Source organism: Mus caroli, chromosome 8 (assembly GCF_900094665.2).
Source record: "Mus caroli chromosome 8, CAROLI_EIJ_v1.1, whole genome shotgun sequence".
NCBI classification, from domain to species: Eukaryota; Metazoa; Chordata; class Mammalia; order Rodentia; family Muridae; genus Mus; species Mus caroli.
In genome coordinates this window covers 16,846,877-16,858,902 of record NC_034577.1, presented here as the reverse complement: position 1 = coordinate 16,858,902, position 12,026 = coordinate 16,846,877, and the positions used below count along the sequence as shown (strand labels likewise).

The window sequence follows — 12,026 nt, the reverse complement described above, 5'->3', positions numbered from 1 at the left end:
GGGTTTCTCTGTGTAGCCCTGGCTGTCCTGGAACTCACTTTGTAAACCAGGCTGGCCTTGAACTCAGAAATCTGCCTGCCTCTGCCTCCCGAGTGTTGGGATTAAGGGTGTGTGCCACCACGCCCAGCGGGACTTGTAACTTTTAAACCTTAGAATTCCTTTCTTTGAAAATAGTTTTTCTTTAGATTTGCATACTTTATTACTTTATGTGTATGGTTGTTTTGCATGCATGGATGTATGTATACCATANGAGTCCTCTGTACCCATGGAGGTCTCTTTGAAATTCTTATTGCAACAACTCCATCCACACCTAGGCCAAACCCTTCCCTCCTGCTANGGGGCACATCCCTTGCTGTAGGAGCAACAAGTGCTACAAGTCTCTCTTATTGAGGTAGCAGCAGTGACTGAAACTGCGNGTGCTTTCACTGTAGCATCTGTTTGTTTGCTGACCTCTGGATCCCACATCTGGAACATTTTAGCTACTTAAAGGCAACACTGACCATTTCTTTCTGAGTAAACTTCAGGGTTATGAAAATTTACCCTCAGGTTGGGACGATAGTTCTGTCTGTAAAATGCTTGCTTTTGAAGCATGAGAACCTAAGGTGACCCCCCCCCCGAATCCACATTCAAAGGCTGGTTGTGGTTAAATGCTTCTCTCCCGCCCCCCAGCCCTGGAAAATGGACACAGGTACATACATCTCTGAGGCTCACTGGCTGGCCAGCCTAGCCTCCTTGCTGAGCTCCAGAGTAGAGTCAGACAGATTGTCTCAAGACCAAAGTGGATCAAAGTGAATGGTCTCTGATGACCAAAACTCACAGTTGTCCTCTGGCCTCCACACACACATATGCACACATGCCCACACACATGCACACAACAAAAAAACACAATAAAGATTTTAAAGAAGAAATTTATCCTATGCTTTGCATCCTTAGTGTCAGTCAAAATATAACCCTGTACACATAACCTCCCTCCCTCCCTCCCTCCCTCCCTCCCTCCCTCCCTGCTTCCCTCCTTCCTTTCTCTCCTCCCTCTTTCCCTTCCTTTCTTTCCCTTCCTTCCTCCCTTCCTTTCTTCTTTCTTTTGTGTAGCCCTGGCTGTTCTGAACTTGCTTTGTAGACCAGGCTAGCCTCAAACTCAGGTATCTTGCTTGTCTGCTTCCGGGACTAAGGGTATGCACCGTTGTGGGCACAGAAGTCGTTACACTCACAGAGAAGCACTAAGAGTCCCAGGAATGTTATCCACACAAGTGTGTCTTCTCAGTGGAGGAAATAAAAATCAAATACCTGCATTCTACCCAGAAAGCTGCGAGTGGATTTTGTTAACAACCTGGTGCCCTTTTGCTATCTGTGGAGGTACATACCAGCACCTGTTGCTATGGAGGCAGACCTCATCTAAATTCCCCAGAATGCTTATCCCAGACTCTGTCCTCCCCAGACCATTACCCATCCTTAAGCCAGTGTCACATGTACTTCATGGNGGGCTAATCTCTGCTATTGGTCAGAGACTGCTTTAGATTCTAGGACTTGTAGCTATAGAACACACCCTGGTGGTCACATGTACTTTGTAACCGAGTTTCTATGTAGTCACACTTTAAGCTTTATTGTGCACCTGGAATTAGACTGATTGTTGCCTGGAAACCTTTTCCCAAATTGTCCTGTGTTTTCCATATCTAACTATGAACTGCCTGGCATCAGACTCGATCCAAGTTGTCAAAGTCAACCTGCACCGAATTTTTATTCTTATCTCTTTTCGAGGTTGGCTTCCTGCCTGGATACCTGCAGGAACCCCCTTCAAAGCACCACCATATCCTTAACATCATTTTTATTTTTTAAAGATTAAGGAAATCATGGGATGCTTTAGTATCCTATGAGGGGCTAAGTGTCCCCAGATGTCAATCTTTCATTCACTTGTCAACCTCGACTTAAAATGACNTCCTGTCCAAGATGAGCAGCCTGTTATTACTGAGAATGTGTCCGCTCAAGCTCTCTCTGACTTAACCTGAAGCTCTCTATAGCAGAACTAATAGCTTATATTTGAGCTTGCNTTCTGAATAAAAGAATACATATTCATGAAAATTTGTTGTCTTTGGATACTTTGATTAAAAAAGTAAAGGAATCCATAACTGTCACTCAATATCCAAGGAGATAATAGTTTAATAACTGATAGAAACCTGTAGTTTAGAGTCATTTAAGAAATGCTTTGGTTTTGATTTTCAGCTAAATGGAGGGNTTTTGGTGACAATCAAGCTAGTATTAAATATGACTAAATTGAGACCAGCTTTATAAAAAGAAAAGTGACTTGATTTAAGTAAACTATAACTAACTCAGAGTTCCCAGTTCAGTCTTCTATAAAACACTATTATCTATCAAAGGATGAGCTATTCATAAAGATTAGGAGTGGTAATTTTGGGAAGTGGATTAAATATGAATGAACATGCTGTATTGACATTTTCCTATTTGTGGCACTTAAAAGGACACAAAGCATATTGACAAGTCTAAATTTCCAAATTTACATATTTAAATATTTACATATGATACAGTAACATGAAAGTCCCCTCTGTGACAACTTGCATGCTATAGTCTGGTACCTTTGGAAGCCACACATGCTTTCAAAGGAGAAAAATCAACCAAAAAGTTCTACCCAGTTATGACACATATCAGCCATAACTGTGACCAACATGGCAACCTTAACAGTGCAGTAGCAGCACCCACACCTTGATGATAACCAACAGCTCTCTGACTAGACTTAAGACCCTCTCAACAAGATGGAAACCAAGCTTTGGCCTGATTGGGCTGAACAGAGAAATCTGGTTTGAAGAACAGATATATAGAGCCACCTAGCCCAGCTACCATCCACTGGTAGCTCCTCAGATGACTCCATAGTTGCCCACAGATGCACGAACGACTAGCTAAGACAGCCAGTCCTGTCTTGGTTCACGAGAACGACAAAGTGAAAGCCCAATACAAACCGATAAGATAAGACACTGTATGATGAATTTTAAAAGTAGTGGCTATAAGCCAGTAAAATTTGTGACTAGTTTATAAACAGCCAAGGCAGACTGAAGCCCACCACTTGTGAGCTCTGGCTGGAAGAGTAGCCTTTGCAGGGGTCTTGAGGTTGTTCGAGTCAAGCCTCTGACTCCAGCATACACTCACTGAGCAGTGAGCACCAGCTGTGGGGATAGCCTTACCTTGATTGGATTTCTGTAGAAGGACTCCCTTCCAGACGATGGAAATGACATGGCAATAATACGCTCTGGAAGTCAAAGTAATTGCTGTAATGAGCATCGTGATAGAGACGACGCAGCAGACAAAAAATTCACGTACATATAATGAAACTCCTTTTTTAAAATAAAAAATAACATTCAGAAAAGAAGAACCAACATAATAATAATCAATACAACATAAAACATTAAATTATCCAATATAATAATAATAATTATTAAACTGACACAGTTATCTTAAGACTCAGTTGGTTCATCCCTGGGCCATAGACTTTCGTTAGCCTAAGTCTCTCATTTTATTAGTGGGACTATACTTTCTTTTCTTTAGCAAACCAACAACCAAACCAAACCAAACCAAATCAAACCAAACCAAACCAAACCAACCAACCAATCAAACCAACCAACTAACCAGCCTAGACTCCAGTAAAGGCGGCAAGTCCCTTAATGTTTGGAGCTCACATGAATTTGAAATCAAGAGGGTAGAAACCTCCATTTCTGGAGTTGTAAGAAGATTATGCAGAGTCTTGGGATCCCCAGAACCAAGATTAAATACCAGAACTGAATAACTGAAAACTCAACGAAAAATATTTCAAGCGATATATCCATCCCACCTCCTGTAACAGAATCAAGTGGCTCTGGTTGGAAATGACATGAACAGATACTTCCATTGTCCAGGTCATACTGCCACGGTGACATACGTGCTCGTAGGTAAAGAATGCTTTGGAATAACATGGCAGAGGAAGAAGAGAATGTGGTACCTATCGCTCGAGAACAAAATTCAACACTTTTATAAACAACACTGACGGGCAAGTTTCACCAACCAGTGACGTAGGTGAGGTCTAGGTCGAAGCCATCCTTCCTGTAGCGTCGCTTGTTACCCGAGACCTGAATTGGGAAATCATAAAGCTNTCACCCACAGATCAATAGGAAGAACAACACACATGTGTATGTAACTACAAACCTCACACGTATTTCCCCGAGACACCAGGCAGAAGTGTGCGGACACTCACCAGCTTCCTGGTCAGCCTTTCGAGTTGTCTCTTTTGATGAGCCAGTTGCAGAATCCTTATCAGAATGAGCAGTCGTAGAGGCCGCAGTAAAACTGCCAGTCTAAATCAGCGTATAGGTAAAAACGTAAATATCTGGTTGTTTTTTTTTTTGTTTTGTTTTTTTTGTTTTTTTTTGCTACAGGATTTTTGGTTAATATAGGTTAAAGTTTACACTTTTAAAATTAATTACTTATTAAAAACAGAATGCTTGGTTACTATGGATTAGGTTTAACACTTTTATAACTAGTGATTTATTTGCTTTTGGTGGTGCTGTGGACCAAGGCCAAGGCCCTGTGCATGACTGGCAGGTTCCTCTACATTGACCTGTTCCTCTTGTTCTGTATTCAGTGGGAATGGTGTGTTTCTTGGCCAGAACAATGCTGTTTTACCCCCAGGTAGAAGACAAAGGGCAATGTCTAGAGATGTTTCCAATTGCTAGACTGTTATTTTGGTGTGTTGCTACCATAGCAGGTGTGTAAAGGCAGGGAATGTTGATAAACACCTCATCATGAATGGAGCCCTAGCCAGGCAATGATGGCCCACGTCTTTAATCCCAGCACTTGGGAAGCAGGGACAGGTGGATTTCTAAGTTCGAGGTCTACAGAGTGAGTTTTAGGACANCCAACATTATACGGAGAAACCCCCAAAATATATAAAAGAATGGCGTCCTCTTCCAGACTTTTGTGACCTAAAAGGTCAGTAATGCTAAGTTTGTGAAGGACGGGTTCAGAATTTGTCCTCTAACATGAGTGGCTTCCTCTTTTCCTCTTCCTTCCTCGTGTGTGTATGCATGAGCGTGTATGCATGTTCATCACTAATCGCCTGTGTAGTTTCTATCAGTAAGCAGGACAGTGCTACTCTTGGTGAAGACACATCTGAAAACAGACTGAAATACTGACCAAGGAAGCTGGCTGCTGTTTCTCCTGCCATCAAAAACACCAACGGTGAGAACTACTGTTCTGAAACACTGGGTTCTTAATTTGAGGCCACATGAACAAGCCACCTGGAAAAGCTCTTTAAAGTTCTTTAAAGCATGGGGTGTGGACTGAAGGGATGGCTCAGTAGGGAAGAGCACTGTTGCTCTTGCAGGAGGCCGGGGACATGGCAACTGAGAACCATCTGCAGTTCTAGTTCTAAGGGACCCAATGCCCTGCTGTAGTCTCTGCAGGCACCACTCCCTTGTGGCACACACACACACACACACACACACACACACACACACACACACATACAAAGGCAAAACACCCATACATAAAAAATAAAAATAAATAATAAAAATAAGGCATGGGGCAATAGGCCCCAGAGCCAGTAATTCAGTGCCTCTCAGGTGGCTCGCGTGTGACTGCTTAAGTTCTACCACACAGCATATTTAGTTGAATACTGGATTGAAGTCCTGGGAAGCTAGGGTATCAAGAGAAACCAATTATTTGACATTTGATAAACCTGCCTCCCCATCTTCATCCCAACACACACATGTTCTTCCTTTTAGATTGCCACAGTCAATAGGAGGGTGAGAGTGAGGGAGAAAGATAAGGGTAACGAAGAGGGAACTCTCCTAATAGATCCTAAAGGTTCGGGCTTTACCAGGGTTTTCTCATTTCTACTACAACTATACTGCAAACCCTTCCTCACTGCTGCCTGTCTGTGTGACGTCCCGGCTTCTTGCTGTGTTTTCTGCTCTTTAGACATCTTAATTGGAGTCATTCAAATTATATACATGCTTCATACTCTCTTGGTTATAGGGAGAGCCCAGGACTATAGAACTTTACATATAAGGCATTTGTGGTTGAAGCACAAATGGGAATTTATAGATCATTTCATATTGTAAAATTAAAATTGATGTAAGAGGAGGTGAATCTAGTTTTTTTTTCCTTTGCATATTCTCTTTTATTCATCTAAAGATTCTTAGCGGTATACCCTTAAATGAACCCTAAATGCCAGCATCTTTTAATTTCAAAGTAAATGGAAGTTTTTTTTATAAGTATTGCACTTTTAAACCACTTACCAGGTATATAACCAGAGAGTTCAAAGTTAAAATATTAAATAAAACCAGGGAAATTCAACAACAACAACAACAACAACACAGAAACAAACAACCCAGAAGAATGAAGGGGGAGTTTTGAGAGGTAAGCCAAATGTTTCATACCTTGGGATAGCTCTGAGAAAGTGTTTGTCATAAAGTGCATAAATGACAGCCACAACCACAGTCACACCGATGACCACAGCATCTAGGGTGTTCAGTACGTCGGAAAAATAACGCCGTCTCCTGGAGCGGGAGATGGTAAGGTTTCAACGCACAAGTTATTCATGACAGACTCTATCTTCAGCCCTATTGGCAGTCCCAGGGAGAATTGTGTGTGTTATTCTATATTCTCCTGAGATTCTAACCCACTTACAGGTCCATGGTCCCCACCCTGTCAGCTGCATGTAATTCTGTCCCAAACACATTATGTTTCATGGGATATGAAGGTTGGCTGGGGTTTAGGCTTAGCTTGCAGACTTTGAGGGTTATCACCCGTGCTGGGGTAGAGTTGTTTAGTAACATAGCAGCTGTTCAAGCTGACCATGCTTCTGTAGTTCACCAAAGTAAAGAGAGAATTCCATCTTAATGATTAAAACCCACCATCAAGACTACTGGACTAAGGGGAAATTAGAATATCAATTTTAAATTCTTGAGTTAGTACATTTTCTATTTATGTATCTATTGCTGTCATCCATCTTTCTTAGTTTTCTTTGGGTTTCATGGCTGTGAAGGGGCAATGTGACCAAGGTAACTCTTATAAAGAAAGACAAACATTCAACTGGGGCTGGTGTACAGTTTCAGAAGATTTAGTTCATTATCATCACTACGGGAAGCATGGCAGCCTCCAGGAAGATGTGGGACTGGAGGAGCTGAGAGTTCTACATTTTGATCTGAAGGTACCCAGGGGGAGCTACATGGGTGTACATTGAGTTTTACATATGAGACCTCAGAGCTCACCCCTACAATGCCACACTCTCTTCAACTAGACCACACCTACTTTAACAAGGCCACACCTCCTAATAGTGCCATTTCCTGTGGGCCAAGCATTCAAACACATGAGTCTATGGCAGCCAAACCTATTCAATCTAGCATATTCCACTCTCTGGCCTCTATAGGCTTTTAGCCACAACATAATGTAAAATGCATTTAATTCTACTTCAAAAGTCCCCATAGTCTATCACAGTCTCAACAATGTTTAAAGGTCCAAAGTTCAAAGTCTCTTCTGAGATTCATGCACTATTTTAACTGCAAGCCCTATAAAAAATCAAAAAAAAAAAAAAAAAAAAAAAAAAAAAAAAAAAAGCAGATCACATACTTCCATCACCACAGAGTATACATCGCTATTCCAAAAAGTCATACTGAGGAACTACTGGACCAGAAGCAAGACCAGAAACCAGCTGGGCAAACTCCAAACTCTATATCTCCATGTCTAATGCCCAACTCCTTTCAGCTTTGTTGACTGTAACACAATTCTTTCTCTTGGGCTGGCTCCACTCCATGCTAGCAGCTTTCCTTGGCAGGTATGCCATGGCTCTGGTATCTCTAACATCTTGGGGTCTTCAAGGCTACTGGAACTTCACAGCTTTGTTTTTCAAAGTCTGAGGTATACACATGATCTGGGATCCTCCAAAGGGCTTGGGTAATTTTTCCAGCTCTGCCCTCTACAGCACACACAGCTGTGGCACACACAATTAACCTTGGTTCTGGATGACTCTACTCCACTGCTGCTGTTCTTGATGATCCCATAATACTGACATCTCCGATACGCTGGAGTCTTCCACTGCAACTAGGCTACACTTTCACCAGGAGCCTCTCATAGGCTCTCTTAATGGTGTCAAGCCTCAACTTCAACTGCCACTGAGGCTGCACTTTCACCAATGGCCTTCCTGGCCTTTCACAGTGCCACCCTCAGCTGTCCATGATGCCTTCAAAACCAGTACCAACTTGGTGATTCTTACCTATTACCAAATTTGGCTGCCAAGATGAGCTACAACCTTGGGTATCTCAGGATCACAGCTTTTTTGTGCTCTCAGGAAACACTTCTCAGAATATTTTACCTCAGTGATGCTGGTTTCTTCTTAATCACTGCTCATTTCTTAGCTCCAGTTAACCAACATTAATTGTCCAAGTAACCACTTCTATTCTATTCTCTGCCAAGTTCTGCTGCTTGCTGAGACTGAAACATGACCCTTTCATTCCATTATATTTGCACCAGCTTTCTGCTTTTCATAGTTTCCTTAACTGCCTAAGCTTGGATGTCTTGGAACATTCTCTGTGGATGGACTTTGAACTCAGAGATCTGTCTCCTGAGTGCTGGGATGAAAGGCATGTACAACCATACCTTGGCCTAAGCTTTTCTTTAATTCCTTCCCATTATATACATGGCCACTATTCATTAAGATCTTGATTAAAGGTGTGTTGTCTTCCTGCTTCAAGATCTGGAGCACAGTGTGCCCTCCATTTCTAGACTGTAGTTCATTTCAAATATAGCCAAGTGGACAACTGAGAATAGCCATCACAATCCATTCTATGTCAACTTGACACAAAATCATATCTCCATATGTCCAAATGAAAACTATGACCAGGTCATAATAACGCCTAACATGATAGGTCTCTCCCTCATACAACCACAAACACATAGTAAAATTAGAATAGTTGGCACTGTCCCCATTTCAACATCCTTTTCACAAGATGGAAGCTTAGCTGGGACTTTGTCCTGCGGTCACCACTCTGTTCATCTTGTTCGATACAGGACTCAGTTCCATACTGGTTCTTGATGTTCCTTTAATACTTGAACCATACATTTTTGTATATTTCCTTTCTAAGCTTGCTATGCTTGATCAAAACATGAATAAACCACAGGGCAGAGTCTGTGCTAGGCTGCTTTGAGATTTCCTTCCTAAATACAATTAATCTGAATCTCTTCAATTTAGCCTCAGGCAAACTTTTCAGATAAGGGCAAAGAACAGTCACATTCTTTACCAAAATATCATCAAAATGATTTCTATGCAATATTCTAAAATTCTTTTCCTCTGAAACCCCTGATCCAGGGTCCCAGAGTTCAAATCACCCTCAGCACCAATGTTTTCCATATTCCTACTAGGATGGCCCATCAAGACCCACTTAAAGCATTCCACTGCTTTCCAGATCCAAACTTCCCAAATACACATTCCTCCAAAAACCAAAACCAACCAACCAACTCGCCTCTGCCCCCCAAAAACCTAACAACAACAACAACAACCATCACCACCACCCAACATGATCAGGTCTGTCACAGTAACATCCACTTCTGGACCAACTTCTGTCTTAGTTATGGTTTCATTGCTGTGAGGGCCAACATGACCAAGGCAACTCTATGGTTTCAGAGGTTTAGCCTATTATCATCATGGCAGGAAGTATGGCAATGTGGAAGTAGATGTTGGGCAGGAGGGGTTGAGAGTTCTACATCTTTTTTAAAAAAAAATGTTTTTACTATTATTAGATATTTTCTTTATTTACATTTCAAATGTTATCCCCTTTTCTGGTTTCCCCTTTGAAAAGCCCCTATCCTATCCCCACCTCCTCCTGCTCACCAACCCACCCACTCCCGCTTCCCTGTCCTGGCATTCCCCTACATTGGGGCATCAAGCCTTCATAGGATCAACCGCCTCTCCTCCCATTGATGTTCGACAAGGCCATCCTCTGCTACATATGCAGCTAGAGCCATGGGCCCCCCCATTTGTACTCTTTGGTTGGTGGTTTAGTCCCTGGGAGCTCTGGGGGTTCTGATTGGTTCATATTGTTGTACCTCCTATGGGGCTGCAAACCCCTTCAGCTCCTTCAGTCCTTTTTCTAGCTCCTCCATTGGAGACCCTGTGCTCAGTTCAATGGTTGCCTGGAAGCATCTGCCTCTGTATTATTGCCAGGCACTAGCAAAGCCTCTCAGGAGAGAGCTATATCAGGCTCCTGTCAGCAAGCACTTGTTGTCATCCACAATAGTATCTGAGTTTGGTAACCGTATATAGGATGGATCCTTAGGTGGGGCAGAGTTCTACATCTTAATCTGAAGGTAGCCAGAAGGAGACTGTCTGCTGCAGGCAGCTGGGAAGAGAGTATTTTCTGCACTGGTTGTAGCTTGAGCTCATATATGAGACTTCAAAGCTCACTTCCATCATGACATACCTATTCCAACAAGGCTACACACACCTCCTAGTAGTGCCACTCCCTGTAGGCCAAGCATTTAAACACAAGTCTACTGGGGCAAAACCTTCTCTTTCCTCTCTCTCTCTCTCTCTCTCTCTCTCTCTCTCTCTCTCTCTCTCTCTCTCATCTCTCATCTCTCTAAAAGTGTCAAGATAGCAATTCATACTTGATAAGTAAGAAGTAGGATTAAACTATCAAGAAGCAATCACTGCCTTCTTCTATGTAGGTAGGGAAGTGAGATGTTGTGCATTGCTGGTGAGCAAAAAAGCTGAATATGGGGCTTAGAGAAATTGTAGTTGGGAGAGTAAACAAAAGGAACCCACAAATGGAGAGGGCACAACTTCATTTAGACTTAGGGTCTGTTTTGTTGATGCATACTGGGGTTTTGATGAACTGATATGGTCTACCGAGTGCAGACACAGACTTTCTTTCTTCAGAAATGTGCATTGGTCTCCTAGAGAAAGTTTCTTCTGATTCTGGGATAGCGTCTTCTTTTATATGGATGTTTTTCAAGATGTTAGGGATTTCTTAATGCTTTTATTAGTGCATGTAAATTATACAAATAATAGGCTTCACTTTGACTTCTATAACATGTGAATAAAATATATTGACCATATTCACCTCCATTACCTTCTCATTTCCACCTCTTGCTAATGACTTCCTCCTCTTACCTGGCTCCCTTCTACTTTTGAGTCTGTTTTGTGGTCTGAGTTTCATGAAGGCTCCTAAGAGGAGTATGGCTGAGGGATGATTCATAGAAGCACTGGCACCTTACCAATGGCTAAATCACTGAAGAAAATGTTGAGAAAGCCTTCTTTAGGCAACAAGAAACTGGGCAGTAGACAAATGCCCTTAGCTCAAAAAGGTGCATGAAGATAAAAAGATATCTTAGAAAAGTAGAAAAACTACATTCTGGGATGCTCTGAGAATAAAATGAAGCTAGAGAAGTTATCCCTGACTCCCAAAGCAATCCAACTTCAAGGCATGACCTGCCCACTCATCTGCTTGGAAAACCAGTAAGCAGAGGTCAGTGTCTGTTTTATGGGAAGGACATGCCTCTATAGTGCCTTCTGCACTATAATTAAAGCTTTTATTTTCATTGAACTATGAATTATTTATGATATATTCTTTCATGTGTCATCAAATCTTGTTTGGATTCAAGACAAGTCAATAGAATTTTTGCATCACATACACACTTCTTTTAGTCATGTACACATACACACAGTGGTTGCCTGCCCCATCCTTGAAGCCCGTTTAAGTTTTAGCAACTGTAGAACCATCTACAATAAATTATAAATATAGGCACAATGATAGCTGTGATAAAGCCACTCTACATAAAACTGGTTTTGGATTATTGCTTTCTCTATGGGACATATCTGTGGTCTCCCTTCCCCCACCTGCTTGAACCTGCTTGCTCAAGGGTGGAGCTACCTGCTCATTCGTCCTGCCACGCCTACTGCTGGACCCTGCCGCTTTGTTGCTTGGAGGCACACACGTGTTCGTCCTGCTACTGGACCCCCAGATTGTTTGGCGGGAAATCGGGTTCCC

At 42.2% G+C, this 12,026-nt stretch overlaps 1 protein-coding gene across 1 annotated transcript in view; it reads right to left on the bottom strand.

The window, feature by feature from the left end:
- The window catches only part of LOC110300151 (phosphatidylinositol 3,4,5-trisphosphate 3-phosphatase TPTE2-like), an 82,157-nt gene that overhangs the window by 30,187 nt on the left and 39,944 nt on the right, over positions 1 to 12,026 (bottom strand). The window contains exons 12-15 of the mRNA XM_021170221.2: positions 6,420 to 6,539; positions 4,235 to 4,334; positions 4,046 to 4,109; positions 3,192 to 3,256 (exon numbers count right to left, since the gene is read on the bottom strand). Coding sequence (XP_021025880.1) covers positions 3,192 to 3,256; positions 4,046 to 4,109; positions 4,235 to 4,334; positions 6,420 to 6,539 — 349 coding nt within the window. The remainder of the gene's footprint in view (positions 1 to 3,191; positions 3,257 to 4,045; positions 4,110 to 4,234; positions 4,335 to 6,419; positions 6,540 to 12,026) is intronic.